A 13,821-nucleotide genomic window follows, 5' to 3' on the forward strand; every position below is an offset into this window, starting at 1 on the left:
TAAGTAAACACTCCAAACCACCATTGGGTGGCCTTCATGAGCTTCCGAGTTCAAATCTTCAAAGGCTCTAATAGGGGTGACCACTGAGAGACTTACATGACCGTCAACTTCAAGATCTCTGAAGATTAGTTAAAGTGTGCGTAAGTTAGCCCAGACACCAAAAAGAAAAAAGAGTAAACACTCGATCAATTGTTGGAGCCCTGTTTAGGAATTTAACAAAGTCAAAAAGAGAGATTAGTTAAAAAAAAAAAATCCTTTATGGATTAAGCTGAAAAGGGGGGGTTGAAGAAGTAGAACCAAGTTGGAAAATGAATGGTGAAATGGGGTCATGTTTGTCCTTGTATATGTTTATGAGGGAATTAAAAAGAAGAATTAGGTGGGATAAAATAGCTTTAATGGATGAGTAGTGCTTCCAGTTATCCCTAAAGACAAAGACAACGCACCAAATACACGAAGTGAAAGGACAATGGTGGAGAATAAAGAGAAGGGCACTGTGACTTTTGAGAGGTTTTAAAATATCCATTTCTGTCTTCTCTTTTCTCATTTAAAGTGGTGTTAGGAAAAGCATGCTCGATCGGCTTCCCCTAATTTATGTTAATCTGCCTTTGCTTTTTCCCCTCTTTAACATTCAATAATTGGTCTCTCTATCTATTCTCTTCTCTTCCATCAGTCATCTCATTATAATCTGAATATATATATATATATATATATCCACAATGAATAAAATATGCTCTTTGCATATCTCAAGATTGAATTTGTTAGGTTTGTCATCCCGCATTACTTTTTAAGACGAATTTTTTACTTTGTATGACGAAAATTTCCCTCACCCTTTTTTAAATTTCTTGTAGTGGTTCATCACTTAGTAATTTTAGCACTATCTAACCGATCTAGGTTGAGGTTTATATGCATTATTTGTCAGCAAGCATGCCATTCATATTTGTGGTGTCTTTTCGTCACTAAGCTCTCCAAGCAGAAAATTTTTAGCTGTGCTCATAATTTTCTTTTATTAGATGGCGTTAATAAATCTACTAACCATTTCCAGCTGTTGTTCCCCTCCTAAGGGCAAATTCTTATGCGTTACTCACTCATCCATCACTAGAAACATCACTTCCCGTCTAGCTTGCATGTGTTAAGCAAGCCGTCAGCATTCATCCTGAGCCAGGATCGAACTCCCAATGAGATTTATAGTTGCAATGACGTTAGTAAATCATCTACTAGCCGTTTTCAGCTGTTGTTCCCCTCCCAAGGGCAAGTTCTTACATGTTACTCACTCATCCGACACTGGAAACATCACTTCTGATCGTCTGGCTTGCATGTGTTAATTAAGCAAGCCGTCAGCGCTCATCCTGAGTTAGGATCGAACTCTCCATGAGATTTATAGTTGCATTACTTATAGCTTCATCGAACTCTCCATGAAATTTATAGTTGCATTACTTATAGCTTCCTTGTTCATAGACAAAGCCGAATGTTAATGAATTCTACCTTTAAACATTGTAGCAAAGACTTAAAGATTTATCTTTTTAGTCATTACTTGATCAAATTTTCTTGCGGTTATAACACATAAAAGTTATAACAAAATTTGGAGCACCTGTCACAATTTCTGTTATGGGAGAATAATGATAGATTCCCGCCCAATATTTTTTAAAGGTCTTTGTTCCCCCTTTAGGTATATACCATAGGATATATCAGCAACTTAACTATAAAATAAGTTTAAACATTTCATCTCCAAGAATAAAATCTTGATTTTGTGATGCTACATGCACTTTCATATATTTTATGGATTCTTATATTCTATTTTTCTATCATTTTTTTTTTTTATTGTAACCAAGGTGTATAGGTCAATTTACGCGTACCTCGACTAATCATTGAAAGAGACTAGCACAATAACTCAACATCATGTCGCGGATGCTCAGATGATAAATTAAACCTAAGACCGTGCGTCTATCCACATTATCCTTAATTGAAAAATCATTTTTTTTTTTTTTTATTGTAACCAAGGTGTATAGGCAAATTTACGTACACCTCGACTAATCCTCGAGAGAGATTAGCGTAACAACTCATCGTCATATCCCTTTACTTAAATCCTGAATGCTCAGATAAGAAATCAAACTTGAGACCGTGTGCATATCTACAATATTCTCAAGTCGCCTTAACCATCATGCCAAACACTATCTTTAGTGTGAATAGAAAACATTTGCTTTATCATTTGGCTGTTTGTATTACAACAAGATGCGCATAAATCTTTCTAGTAGAAGAAACACGAAACGATAATGGCCTTACAAAATTTGCTTCAACTTTGTACTGTGACATAGAGAATGACGAATAAAATCACTTCTAGGAAGTTTCCTCTAACCTTTCATTAATGTAGTAACACCTTCAACGGAGTCAATCAGCTTTGGATTCCATTGGAAATCACTTGTTTTGTAGCTATTGGTACAGAGATTTTGACATGATTTTTCATAGTTAAATTCATAATGATTTTGATAATCTTCTTCCAAATCCAACCCTCATTTCCTCTGCATAGTATCAACTCCATTACAGCCTTTTTGGACCATGTCATTGTCAATTAGAGAAGAATTCCCATCCTTCTTTTCTCCACTACTCTTTTTAATGGTTGAAGCAACTGGAGACAATTTTGTTTTTGTTTACTGTATATATAACTGAGATTCCACTTGGTTGTAAATTGCTACCACCTTCGTTGGTTGTCTTCCTAATGGCAACTTCCACTCAACCTTCAAAGCATGCAGTATGGAAAGTTGACAAGACACTACTTTTAAGAGTTTTCAAACGTTGTCTCACTTATCTGAACAGCACAGAGTTTTGCAAATGGAATTGTTTCATTATGATCATAAGCTTAATGATCACACACACACACACACAACAGTTTCTTGGCCTTGGCAACACAGTTGCTCCATATTTTTCAATTTACACATTTAAGATACATGGTTTGAATTTGAATTGCATAACAATAAACATAACAGTAAGGAACATGCATAATCTACATAGAGCCAAGGATGAAACAAACCAAGACGGGCTGCTATACTACAAGAAAGAAAGAATCCAGATAAATAGAGAAAAAGTGTTTCGAAATTCAATCGATGGGTTATGAAGCTGTAACGAAAAAGAAATAACCAACCAATGTCCATATGGAATACGCTACTAACATCAGGATGAAGTAGGTTTCAAGTAACTACCAAGATGGACTACGATGTTGAACCACCTTCTATCTTCTTTTCAACAACTTCATTTTCATGACGGAGGCTGTTTTCTCTGCTATAAGCAGCCTTGGCACCCTGAGAATGGAGATCGATCAGATGTCAACATGATGCATATAATATGAAAAACAGCTGTTTTAACCTTATAGGGTTAAAATCAGGTTCTGATACTGAGTCAAATATCACCACCAATGTAAAAGGAAAATAAAACCTACCTGGAAGACAGTCCCAAGTTTTTTCAGCCCTTTTGCCCTTAGTTTCAGAACATCCTTGGACACACTAGGGTCTTTCAATACCTGAAATAGAAGTAAAGAATGCCAAGAAAAGCAACCAGAGAAATTTTGTTACTATTCATGTTAATTCACCCTGCATGCATACTATGTCTTAAATTGACATATAATAAGTTCCACAAGCATCAATAGCGTAAAACATCTCACTAGCCATATCAAATTACATCTGGAGGAAGGCAGGATTATTAATTATGATGGAGTTTTGCATCTACAATGTTGAATGGAACTATTGCATCTATTTATATTGAATTCAGTTCAGGTTTCACTGCCTAACTTGCATCTATTTCGGGTAAAGGACACTTGAGGTAAGTTTCTAAGTAGGCCATAATGCGATGCACAGTCTTTTGCATAATAGATTTAATATTAGCAAGTTAATATAGTAAACTGAAAAGATAACTCAGCTCAAAATAGGTAGAATCATACCATAATCCATGCTGCATACATCAAAACTTTCTAAGCTTAAGAAAGGAAAAAATGGAACTTACAGCTTGGCAGATCCGTGATAGGGTTGATTCAATATCAACCACATTGATCTGCCAAAGGGATTGAAGCACAGCATCCTTCTTATCTTCAATGGCTTTCATTAGGTTCTCTTCTTTGTTTTCTGCTTGGTTAATCTTCTTCAGGTCTTCTTGTATTTGAATCAAAGAAACAGCACCTAGACATTCAGAAATGATTAACATGTTGAGTCCATTAGAAGGTCTAAACATAAATAAAAACCCAAGCCTATTCACCAAGTACAAATTTCCTAATTGCAGAAATGTTGTACCTGATGCTGCCATTACTTGCGACTTTATCTGATGGCCTTTATCTCGTACCCATTCTGCCAAAAATGGCACCTTCATAAACCGTTTGTCCTTTCCAAGCTCCTTTGAAGCTTGTCTTGTGTAAATATAGCCAATCGTGTGTAGCATAGCTTCACCAAAAGCTACAGAGGGCAGCAGTTATAGATTAATGCAAGTTGTACAAGTAGTAAAAATCAAATGAGATAACATTTGGATAGTATTTTTAAAAACAGCCGATTTCCTTTCAAAAGCCATAAAACTGAGTTCAGAATGTAAACCAGGTCATCCCATAACAGCAGAGATTCTAAAGAATTTATGCACACTAAGCAGTGTACGAATTTCCATAAATTAATCCTCTAACCTATTTTTTATTAAGGCTATGAACGATCAATGGTGCATGACATTGCATGTAAGTAGTGATGAATTAAATATTCACTAAGACTCCAAGAGGCAGCTAAAAGATGGCTTTGAAGACCCAGAAATGTCTTCATGGCTCAATGACTTTAGGGAATTCTGATTAACCATAGATAGTGACAGTTGAGGACTAAAGTTGAAGTTTTTCATCATCATGCTCCATCATGATGCCGCTGCCTTGGCAGTACAAACAATTTCAAATTTATAAAAATTTGAACTTCAGTCCTCATCCCAGACATGCTCTTGGGACCAATGAATATTTCATTGTTAAGGTAGGTTTCCAAATTCAACACTAAGGTTTTGATAGGTTTAAACAAATATAGCATACTGGTTCGAGGGGAGCTAGGAAAAATTTACCAGCCGCAGAGAGGCGACGAGCTTCTGAACTTGCCCATAGTACAAACTCGTCTGTTCGGCCTTCAACAAATGGTTCAAGACGATTTTTCAGATTTGTGATGAGCTTTTCTTCCCTCTCTTTCTGCAATGCCTGCACATTGGAAAAAAGGTTGAAGCTTCAATCAGGTCTATCAAAAAGCTCACATTTTGACAATACTAGTGAAGAAAATATACCCTCATTTTCTCCTGCATTTTCTGCCGACGAACTTCTGGGTCCTGCGACTCATTTTCAAGCTCAATGCCTGCCAACGTAGCCAGCGCTAGTTGCCCAACATAATCATCAAAAAACTCACTTCCAAAAAGCATGCCAAACACAGCTGAAGGATCCACCATGAACTCACTGCAAAGCAAAACAATATGAGACACCAATTTCCTCATGTTTTCCACAGGAATAAACAAATGTTTTAATAGCAAAAAAGGGGAAGAGGCACCCATTAACAAAAGAAAGAAAGGAAATTGGTTGAAGATGAATAATTATAACAAACCATAGTCAAATTCTTTATAAGTTTATCTAGAAGATGAAACAGGTAAAAGCAATGCTTGAAGTACATGAACTTACTGCGTTATTCCATCCTTTCCATGCTTGTCATACGCTTCACGCTTCTCAGGATCACTTAAAATCTGATATGCCTCACCAAGTACCTTTAAATATGTACCATAACCAGACAAATTATAGAAAGAAAGTTAACAAAAAAATCTGGAAAGAAATTATATGGTTCTTGAGATTTATAAATCCTTAATGCATCTTACAAAAAGGCAAAGAAGCACATTGATACAATATGCACAAATTAACCTAAAAATTCAAAATAGTAACAAATTAACGAACCAGTTTTCTGTTTTAAATTGATTTCCCGTTTCTGATAATACGAACTTGGGATTTGAAGATAAACTCACAGTAGTGAGGTGGACAATAACATGTTTAATTACACCAATCAAATGATAATATTTGAAGTTCTTATATATCAAAGGTATAAGCTTACCTGAAAATTTTCTGCAGCCTTTGGGTCTCCAGGATTTTTATCTGGGTGGACTATCCGTGCCTGCAAAAGAACATGGACAACTATCTCACAACCAAAAATCGAATGTAGCATAGACAAAACCCCAAAATTCCCAACCATATAATCATCAAATTACATTCTAAGGTGCTCATTAGACAATTTCGAAACACAAATTTAGAAGGCAATAAACCACAACATATAAAAATTGCTCCCAAAAACTGGTAAGTTCTGCTGCAACTTTGGCTTCAAATTGTATAAAACATAAACACATTTCAAATTACCCACAATTCCCCTAAGCGAAAAAAGCACGGGAGATAGAATCGAAACATTACCTTCAGGTAATAAGCCTTCTTGATCTCAGCTGGGGAGGCATCAACACTTACACCCAATATATCATAATATTCAGTCTCCTTCACCATTGCTTTTCTTTTACTAGACCTTCTAAAACCAGATACACGACCAAAATGAATTAGCCTCATGATTACCATCAAAACAAATAACTATACAACAATTAGCATGCAAACAATAGCTTATATAAAGGGCACCTCTTAAACGGATAAGGATTGGCTTTTAATTCCATGAAAACTAAAAATTGGAATAAAAATTTAACCTTGATAAAAACTATGAACCCACATGAATCATACACATAGATCTTAGCAAAAATAAAAAAACAACCGGCTTATTTTACCGTGTATTTATCAGTAATTACAAGAAAAATAATAAAACAAAATTAAGAATCTATAATCTTGAACTTCCATATGATTCTAAGCTCAGTTTTAGCTGAGCTAATCTAAGATTAAACTTACTTGTTTCAACGAAGCTGAAGATGAAATGAAGAACCCAGAAAGAGAATCAACGACAGAATGATAATGTGAATGATAACCTCAACATGAATCAAAAGTACTTTAGTTTTGTAATTTAGGACCCGAAGCTTCTGTTAAACGTGTTCTTGAGCGCAAACGTATCTCCTTTTTTGTTTTTTTTTTTTTTTTTCCCGATTTTACATGTGTTTGCTGTCATTTTTTGGGCCATGCACATGCACACGTACCAGAGTAATCATTTTGTTATGTCACACGTGTGGAAACATAGTAGAAGAAAACTTTATCAGGCCCAAGTAGAGATGGCAATGGGCCCGGTTTTTTCGGGTACCCGGCCCGGCCCGAAAAGGTTGGGGTTTGCCTGATGTTCGCGGGCTTGGGCTTGGGCCTGGGCCTGATTTTAAGGCCCGACCTCGGGTACGGGCCAGACCTAGGTATGCCTTCAGGCCCGGCCCAGCCCGACAATTTTAGTATTAATTTTCCTAAATTATCTTTATACTATATATTTAATTACAAGATTATCCTACATATATACACCAATTTTTCCCAAACCCTAATCTCATCTCATTTGATGAGTAGTAAAAAATAAATTAATATTTAAAAACTATTTTTAGAATTAAAAATATAAAAAAAATTGAAATTTATTAATATTTAAAAATTGAAATTATAAAAATGGGCTGGCAAGAATTTATGCACACTAAGCAGTGTAGAATTTCCATAAATTAATCCTCTAACTATTTTTTATTAGGCTATGAACGATCAATGGTGCATGACATTGCATGTAAGTAGTGAGAATTAAATATTCACTAAGACTCCAAGAGGCAGCTAAAGATGGCTTTGAAGACCCAAATGTCTTCATGGCTCAATGACTTTAGGGAATTCTGATTAACCATAGAAGTGACAGTTGAGGACTAAAGTTGAAGTTTTCATCATCATGCTCCTCATGATGCCGCTGCCTTGGCAGTACAAACAATTTCAAATTTATAAAAATTTGAACTTCAGTCCTCATCCCAGACATCTCTTGGGACCAATGAATATTTCATTGTTAGGTAGGTTTCCAAATTCAACACTAGGTTTTGATAGGTTTAAACAAATTAGCATACTGGTTCGAGGGGAGTTAGGAAAAATTTACCAGCGCAGAGAGGCGACGAGCTTCTGAACTTGCCCATAGTACAGGAACTAGAAATCAAACTTGAGACCGTGTGCATATCTACAATATTCTCAAGTCGCCTTAACCATCATGCCAAACACAATCTTTAGTGTGAATAGAAAACATTTGCTTTATCATTTGGCTGTTTGTATTACAACAAGATACGCATAAATCTTTCTAGTAGAAGAAACACGAAACGATAATGGCCTTGCAAAATTTGCTTCAACTTTGTAATGTGACATAGAGAATGACGAATAAAATCACTTCTAGGAAGTTTCCTCTAACCTTTCATTAATGTAGTAACACCTTCAACGGAGTCAATCAGCTTTGGATTCCATTGGAAATCACTTGTTTTGTAGCTATTGGTACAGAGATTTTGACATGATTTTTCATAGTTAAATTCATAATGATTTTGATAATCTTCTTCCAAATCCAACCCTCATTTCCTCTGCATAGTATCAACTCCATTACAGCCTTTTTGGACCATGTCATTGTCAATTAGAGAAGAATTCCCATCCTTCTTTTCTCCACTACTCTTTTTAATGGTTGAAGCAACTGGAGACAATTTTGTTTTTGTTTACTGTATATATAACTGAGATTCCACTTGGTTGTAAATTGCTACCACCTTCGTTGGTTGTCTTCCTAATGGCAACTTCCACTCAACCTTCAAAGCATGCAGTATGGAAAGTTGACAAGACACTACTTTTAAGAGTTTTCAAACGTTGTCTCACTTATCTGAACAGCACAGAGTTTTGCAAATGGAATTGTTTCATTATGATCATAAGCTTAATGATCACACACACACACACACAACAGTTTCTTGGCCTTGGCAACACAGTTGCTCCATATTTTTCAATTTACACATTTAAGATACATGGTTTGAATTTGAATTGCATAACAATAAACATAACAGTAAGGAACATGCATAATCTACATAGAGCCAAGGATGAAACAAACCAAGACGGGCTGCTATACTACAAGAAAGAAAGAATCCAGATAAATAGAGAAAAAGTGTTTCGAAATTCAATCGATGGGTTATGAAGCTGTAACGAAAAAGAAATAACCAACCAATGTCCATATGGAATACGCTACTAACATCAGGATGAAGTAGGTTTCAAGTAACTACCAAGATGGACTACGATGTTGAACCACCTTCTATCTTCTTTTCAACAACTTCATTTTCATGACGGAGGCTGTTTTCTCTGCTATAAGCAGCCTTGGCACCCTGAGAATGGAGATCGATCAGATGTCAACATGATGCATATAATATGAAAAACAGCTGTTTTAACCTTATAGGGTTAAAATCAGGTTCTGATACTGAGTCAAATATCACCACCAATGTAAAAGGAAAATAAAACCTACCTGGAAGACAGTCCCAAGTTTTTTCAGCCCTTTTGCCCTTAGTTTCAGAACATCCTTGGACACACTAGGGTCTTTCAATACCTGAAATAGAAGTAAAGAATGCCAAGAAAAGCAACCAGAGAAATTTTGTTACTATTCATGTTAATTCACCCTGCATGCATACTATGTCTTAAATTGACATATAATAAGTTCCACAAGCATCAATAGCGTAAAACATCTCACTAGCCATATCAAATTACATCTGGAGGAAGGCAGGATTATTAATTATGATGGAGTTTTGCATCTACAATGTTGAATGGAACTATTGCATCTATTTATATTGAATTCAGTTCAGGTTTCACTGCCTAACTTGCATCTATTTCGGGTAAAGGACACTTGAGGTAAGTTTCTAAGTAGGCCATAATGCGATGCACAGTCTTTTGCATAATAGATTTAATATTAGCAAGTTAATATAGTAAACTGAAAAGATAACTCAGCTCAAAATAGGTAGAATCATACCATAATCCATGCTGCATACATCAAAACTTTCTAAGCTTAAGAAAGGAAAAAATGGAACTTACAGCTTGGCAGATCCGTGATAGGGTTGATTCAATATCAACCACATTGATCTGCCAAAGGGATTGAAGCACAGCATCCTTCTTATCTTCAATGGCTTTCATTAGGTTCTCTTCTTTGTTTTCTGCTTGGTTAATCTTCTTCAGGTCTTCTTGTATTTGAATCAAAGAAACAGCACCTAGACATTCAGAAATGATTAACATGTTGAGTCCATTAGAAGGTCTAAACATAAATAAAAACCCAAGCCTATTCACCAAGTACAAATTTCCTAATTGCAGAAATGTTGTACCTGATGCTGCCATTACTTGCGACTTTATCTGATGGCCTTTATCTCGTACCCATTCTGCCAAAAATGGCACCTTCATAAACCGTTTGTCCTTTCCAAGCTCCTTTGAAGCTTGTCTTGTGTAAATATAGCCAATCGTGTGTAGCATAGCTTCACCAAAAGCTACAGAGGGCAGCAGTTATAGATTAATGCAAGTTGTACAAGTAGTAAAAATCAAATGAGATAACATTTGGATAGTATTTTTAAAAACAGCCGATTTCCTTTCAAAAGCCATAAAACTGAGTTCAGAATGTAAACCAGGTCATCCCATAACAGCAGAGATTCTAAAGAATTTATGCACACTAAGCAGTGTACGAATTTCCATAAATTAATCCTCTAACCTATTTTTTATTAAGGCTATGAACGATCAATGGTGCATGACATTGCATGTAAGTAGTGATGAATTAAATATTCACTAAGACTCCAAGAGGCAGCTAAAAGATGGCTTTGAAGACCCAGAAATGTCTTCATGGCTCAATGACTTTAGGGAATTCTGATTAACCATAGATAGTGACAGTTGAGGACTAAAGTTGAAGTTTTTCATCATCATGCTCCATCATGATGCCGCTGCCTTGGCAGTACAAACAATTTCAAATTTATAAAAATTTGAACTTCAGTCCTCATCCCAGACATGCTCTTGGGACCAATGAATATTTCATTGTTAAGGTAGGTTTCCAAATTCAACACTAAGGTTTTGATAGGTTTAAACAAATATAGCATACTGGTTCGAGGGGAGCTAGGAAAAATTTACCAGCCGCAGAGAGGCGACGAGCTTCTGAACTTGCCCATAGTACAAACTCGTCTGTTCGGCCTTCAACAAATGGTTCAAGACGATTTTTCAGATTTGTGATGAGCTTTTCTTCCCTCTCTTTCTGCAATGCCTGCACATTGGAAAAAAGGTTGAAGCTTCAATCAGGTCTATCAAAAAGCTCACATTTTGACAATACTAGTGAAGAAAATATACCCTCATTTTCTCCTGCATTTTCTGCCGACGAACTTCTGGGTCCTGCGACTCATTTTCAAGCTCAATGCCTGCCAACGTAGCCAGCGCTAGTTGCCCAACATAATCATCAAAAAACTCACTTCCAAAAAGCATGCCAAACACAGCTGAAGGATCCACCATGAACTCACTGCAAAGCAAAACAATATGAGACACCAATTTCCTCATGTTTTCCACAGGAATAAACAAATGTTTTAATAGCAAAAAAGGGGAAGAGGCACCCATTAACAAAAGAAAGAAAGGAAATTGGTTGAAGATGAATAATTATAACAAACCATAGTCAAATTCTTTATAAGTTTATCTAGAAGATGAAACAGGTAAAAGCAATGCTTGAAGTACATGAACTTACTGCGTTATTCCATCCTTTCCATGCTTGTCATACGCTTCACGCTTCTCAGGATCACTTAAAATCTGATATGCCTCACCAAGTACCTTTAAATATGTACCATAACCAGACAAATTATAGAAAGAAAGTTAACAAAAAAATCTGGAAAGAAATTATATGGTTCTTGAGATTTATAAATCCTTAATGCATCTTACAAAAAGGCAAAGAAGCACATTGATACAATATGCACAAATTAACCTAAAAATTCAAAATAGTAACAAATTAACGAACCAGTTTTCTGTTTTAAATTGATTTCCCGTTTCTGATAATACGAACTTGGGATTTGAAGATAAACTCACAGTAGTGAGGTGGACAATAACATGTTTAATTACACCAATCAAATGATAATATTTGAAGTTCTTATATATCAAAGGTATAAGCTTACCTGAAAATTTTCTGCAGCCTTTGGGTCTCCAGGATTTTTATCTGGGTGGACTATCCGTGCCTGCAAAAGAACATGGACAACTATCTCACAACCAAAAATCGAATGTAGCATAGACAAAACCCCAAAATTCCCAACCATATAATCATCAAATTACATTCTAAGGTGCTCATTAGACAATTTCGAAACACAAATTTAGAAGGCAATAAACCACAACATATAAAAATTGCTCCCAAAAACTGGTAAGTTCTGCTGCAACTTTGGCTTCAAATTGTATAAAACATAAACACATTTCAAATTACCCACAATTCCCCTAAGCGAAAAAAGCACGGGAGATAGAATCGAAACATTACCTTCAGGTAATAAGCCTTCTTGATCTCAGCTGGGGAGGCATCAACACTTACACCCAATATATCATAATATTCAGTCTCCTTCACCATTGCTTTTCTTTTACTAGACCTTCTAAAACCAGATACACGACCAAAATGAATTAGCCTCATGATTACCATCAAAACAAATAACTATACAACAATTAGCATGCAAACAATAGCTTATATAAAGGGCACCTCTTAAACGGATAAGGATTGGCTTTTAATTCCATAAAAACTAAAAATTGGAAAAAAAAATTAACCTTGATAAAAACTATGAACCCACATGAATCATACACATAAATCTTAGCAAAAATAAAAAACAACCGGCTTATTTTACCGTGTGTTTATCAGTAATTACAAGAAAAATAATAAAACAAAATTAAGAATCTATAATCTTGAACTTCCATATGATTCTAAGCTCAGTTTTAGCTGAGCTAATCTAAGATTAAACTTACTTGTTTCAACGAAGCTGAAGATGAAATGAAGAACCCAGAAAGAGAATCAACGACAGAATGATAATGTGAATGATAACCTCAACATGAATCAAAAGTACTTTAGTTTTGTAATTTAGGACCCGAAGCTTCTGTTAAACGTGTTCTTGAGCGCAAACAGATCTCCTTTTTTGTTTTTTTTCGATTTTACATGTGTTTGCTGTCATTTTTTTGGCCATGAACATGCACACGTACCAGAGTAATTATTTTGATATGTTACACGTGTGGAAGCATAATAGAAGAAAACTTTATCAGGCCCAAGCCCAAATATGGACCCTGCCAAGAAATATCAGGCCCAATTCTAGTTTCTAGAGTATAAAGGCCTTTTGTTACCCATGGGCCAAAGACGGCCCGTTATGTGAGTTGCGGCCTCCCTATTCATTAATTTCTCAGGGCAATACTACACTTACAGTCTTACAACCAATCTCACAAGTTTTCTCTGACAATGTCGAGCCTAATTGCGAGCTGTTACGTCGAGTTTATAAGAAAAAGTTTATAAGATTGAGTTGTAAGTCAATCTTTATTGAATTTCTTTTGGATGTGACAAGTTCTATTAAGATGTGTTGAGGATAAAAATGCTCTTATGAATTAAAATAGAAATATTTAGTCCTTATAAATTGAGTTTATGCCATTGTTGTCCCCCTCATCAGTTTTAAAATTTTACATTTTGGCTCCCATAAATGTAACTTCTAGATTGTTGTATGGCCCCTTTATTCATTGAACATTACATTTTGTCCCTAGAATAAATTTACTATCTCCAATCCATTCCTATGTATACGTATATCAAGTTTTTTTTTTTTTCTTTGGATAACCGAAGTGTTTGAACTAGCTGACGTGCATCTCAATTATATGTATATCAAGTTCCAATTGAAGAGACACAATGA

The 13,821-nt window shown here is 35.5% G+C and overlaps 2 protein-coding genes across 4 annotated transcripts; both read right to left on the reverse strand.

The window, feature by feature from the left end:
* Positions 1-2,888: 2,888 nt before the first annotated feature.
* On the reverse strand, positions 2,889-7,093 carry LOC116110122 (chaperone protein dnaJ 10-like). 2 transcript variants are annotated; one of them, XM_031396351.1, is made up of 10 exons: positions 6,905-7,093; positions 6,431-6,536; positions 6,081-6,140; positions 5,660-5,742; positions 5,275-5,440; positions 5,062-5,191; positions 4,275-4,433; positions 3,991-4,163; positions 3,431-3,511; positions 2,889-3,293 (listed from the first exon to the last, which is right to left on the reverse strand). In XM_031396351.1, the coding sequence occupies exons 2-10, from the start codon at positions 6,515-6,517 to the stop codon at positions 3,204-3,206; spliced, it is 1,029 nt and encodes a 342-aa protein (XP_031252211.1). In that variant the 5' UTR covers positions 6,518-6,536; positions 6,905-7,093; the 3' UTR covers positions 2,889-3,203. The 2 variants fall into 2 exon arrangements, with proteins under 2 accessions (XP_031252211.1, XP_031252210.1); XM_031396350.1 differs by having other exon boundaries at positions 6,431-6,539.
* Positions 7,094-8,886: 1,793 nt separating this feature from the next.
* LOC116110124 (chaperone protein dnaJ 10-like) lies at positions 8,887-13,050 on the reverse strand. 2 transcript variants are annotated; one of them, XM_031396353.1, is made up of 10 exons: positions 12,902-13,050; positions 12,429-12,534; positions 12,079-12,138; positions 11,658-11,740; positions 11,273-11,438; positions 11,060-11,189; positions 10,273-10,431; positions 9,989-10,161; positions 9,429-9,509; positions 8,887-9,291 (listed from the first exon to the last, which is right to left on the reverse strand). In XM_031396353.1, the coding sequence occupies exons 2-10, from the start codon at positions 12,513-12,515 to the stop codon at positions 9,202-9,204; spliced, it is 1,029 nt and encodes a 342-aa protein (XP_031252213.1). In that variant the 5' UTR covers positions 12,516-12,534; positions 12,902-13,050; the 3' UTR covers positions 8,887-9,201. The 2 variants fall into 2 exon arrangements, with proteins under 2 accessions (XP_031252213.1, XP_031252212.1); XM_031396352.1 differs by having other exon boundaries at positions 12,429-12,537.
* Between the last annotated feature and the right edge of the window lie 771 nt (positions 13,051-13,821).

Source organism: Pistacia vera, unplaced genomic scaffold (assembly GCF_008641045.1).
Source record: "Pistacia vera cultivar Batoury unplaced genomic scaffold, PisVer_v2 Contig598, whole genome shotgun sequence".
In the NCBI taxonomy this organism is placed as follows: Eukaryota; Viridiplantae; Streptophyta; class Magnoliopsida; order Sapindales; family Anacardiaceae; genus Pistacia; species Pistacia vera.